This window comes from Metarhizium robertsii (assembly GCF_000187425.2).
Source record: "Metarhizium robertsii ARSEF 23 chromosome Unknown MAA_Scf_20, whole genome shotgun sequence".
Taxonomy (NCBI): domain Eukaryota; kingdom Fungi; phylum Ascomycota; class Sordariomycetes; order Hypocreales; family Clavicipitaceae; genus Metarhizium; species Metarhizium robertsii.
The window spans coordinates 1-2,742 of NW_011942161.1; the positions used below are offsets into that span (position 1 = coordinate 1).

Consider the following 2,742-nt stretch of genomic DNA (forward strand, 5'->3'; position numbering starts at 1 on the left):
GGGCGGAATTATCGTTTGACACTGTATACGGAATGTGTCTTGGTTTGCCACCCAAGTGACGAGACGACGGCGGTGTGCCTTCAAACAGATGGTGAATGACGCAGAGAGAGAGGTGCTCGGCATTTTGGATTATGATTTGCACTGGCCCACGCCGATGCCATTCGCGCATAGACCTCTAGGCTCTGGCACTGAGGAAACCACGCTTGCACACACGGTAGAAATCGTTCTCATAATAGCCAGTGTCAACGACGTTTTTGAACAATTTCCAGTCCACATTATTGCTGCGGCCTCGTACAACCTGGGCTGCAAGCTACTCGGCACGGTTCAACAGGTATTTACTTGACATCAAACCACGTAGATGTGGACTGTGGGCTAACTCGCACTGATAGAAGGGGGCATCTTCGTCATCGCAGTGGGCTTCCGGAGTCGGCTTCAACGCGCTGCGCGTCACTCGGCAGATTGGATCTGTATTGCGGAATGAACTCCTGAATCCCTTTCCGTGGCTGATTCCCGGGGTGGCGGCGTTTAGAATCCGGTGGGCCAAGGTTCTACTCGCGTGTCCTGCAAATGGTGATTGGGACCATTGCAAATACAAGCTACAGGCCAGCAATAGGTCATGTCGCAACCATATCGGAAAAACCAGACTGAGAAAATGGTCCAGACTCATCCAACCATTCTTGTATGATGACCACAAGACAGTGGAGCGCTTCTGGGAGGACGTCCCCCCTTTTCTTCTCCGCCGTCGCTACCACTATGGACAGTCCGAAAAAATCCACGCGCTCTGGTTAAAAGGACTCGAAGCATTCCACGTCCACGTCGCTGACGACGTATTTGTCGAAGGCCAATACCGGCCGCCGACGCCGATCAGCATGTTACCAAGCCAAATTCTTTTCAGCATCCTCGCCAACCTTGACGAGAGAGCAGATTGGTACCGTTGCATGCTCGTATCCAGAAATGGGCAGGAACCACCGTCTGTTTGCTGTGGAAACAAATTGAGTGCAGAGACCCACGAGACTATGATGCCATCTGCCAGGCCCTTAGCTGCGGGACCCCTTTTTCCACATACCAGGACTTCATTAGGAAGCTGACGCTAAACGCAGTCTCTACTAAGATCAATGATAAAAGTATACTGCCTCTCGTCGGATGTACCGGACTCGAATTCCTGAGCCTCTCGCCTTGTCCGGAGCTGACCGATGCTGGCCTGGTGCCTTTGGTAGAGAAGAACCCACAGCTTGAGTATTTATACATTTGTCATAGTGATTGATCACATTACCAGACAATCCATGCATGCCATTGCCAACACCTGCAAAGCGCTAAAAGGGCTGGCCCTCATAGGTTGCAACAATATCTCCAGCGAGAGCATGATTGGCCTCTTTGGCAAATGCAGCTTCATCACAATGGTAAGGTACCCGGGCGCGGCCCGCAGGATAACGGTAATGTCGTCAGCTAACACCTTCAATCTTCTCTCGCTAACTTGCGCTCGAATGTACACAAGTCCGGGAAGCCGCTGTCAATGCTTTTCTTCGCAGTCGCCCAGTCTCCACAAGGTGCAACTCAATGAATGCGTCGAAATTACCAGCAAACCAGTTAATTGTCTCCTCTCCAATGGAACTTGGCTGCAAGACTTACAGCTTTCACACTGCAAGCGTATCACTGACGAAGCATTCGTGGAGCTGCCTGGCAGTCTAGAGTGTAAATATCTTGCCCGGCTTAACTTGGACTCTTGTGAAAACCTTGGCGACGCCGCCATCCAGAAAATTGTCAAAGTTGCCCCGAATCTCCGCCTGCTATATCTCGGAAATTGCCGCAACCTGACTAACGATGCCGTTCACGCCATCCGCAAGCTCGGAAGGAACCTTCTTTCCATCGATCTAAGTCGCTGCAGCCAAATCACTGACGTGGCCATCAAGGAACTTGCGCAAGATTGTAGCGATATCCGCGAAATATACCTAAGAGGTCCTACGCAACTGACTGGCGAATCGGTGACGTGTTTAGCTGCGCTCCAAGAGTTACGAACCATAATTCTTGATGATTGCCACATCACGTGTAAATCCATCCTTGCTTTAGCAGGATGCAATAGTTTTGAGGACCTCCCCAAGCACCGTGAACGTAGCCTACAATGGGTCTCCCTTAATGGGTGCGATCGAGTGACTCTTCAGATTAGTAGCAGCGCGGTGGAATCTGTTGCTGCATCCAGTTCTAATTCGGAAACAGAGTATTGCATGGCTATTAAAATCCGCCCCAGGCCTCTTCAAACTAGAATTGAGAGGAGTTCCAGGGCTAGATGAATGTGACTTCGAGGATGGTAAGTTGCTGGCTTGTCATTTTCGAAATTTCAGATTCTTAATAACTGCAATAGAACTTACGCAGGAGCCAGAGGACGTGGGCATATTCTATGGCAAGACCCTGTCTCAGGTTCAAGACTACGTCTGCAACTCACCACAGCTAGTTGCCGCCATGCGAAGGTTGGAATTGGACTGAGGACAGTGCCCAAGCTGGATACATCGCAGCGATGATGGTAGTGCCACTCAATGTGAAAGTTCTACTGCAAAATAACTAGGCTCCGTCTGTAGCTATAAGTGTGAGGTGACAAGATTTTACTCTCACAAATTGTGTGCTATCCGGTGGAAGAGCAATGGTTTGTTGTTTAATTTAGACGACAAGCCCTTGGACGAGCCTATGTTTGAGGGGGTAAGTAAGTACAGTATTAAAATTACATAGTTATTTCTTTGCAGAAAACCG

The 2,742-nt window shown here is 49.7% G+C and overlaps 1 protein-coding gene across 1 annotated transcript; it reads left to right on the plus strand.

Annotated features, from left to right (window-relative positions):
- Positions 1-88: 88 nt before the first annotated feature.
- Positions 89-2,481, plus strand: MAA_10166 (ubiquitin ligase complex f-box protein; the record flags this gene model as incomplete). The annotated part of the gene is made up of 7 exons (XM_007828164.2): positions 89-331; positions 390-970; positions 1,003-1,124; positions 1,258-1,400; positions 1,632-2,046; positions 2,246-2,305; positions 2,360-2,481. The coding sequence occupies 7 exons, from the start codon at positions 89-91 to the stop codon at positions 2,479-2,481; spliced, it is 1,686 nt and encodes a 561-aa protein (XP_007826355.2).
- Positions 2,482-2,742: the final 261 nt, after the last annotated feature.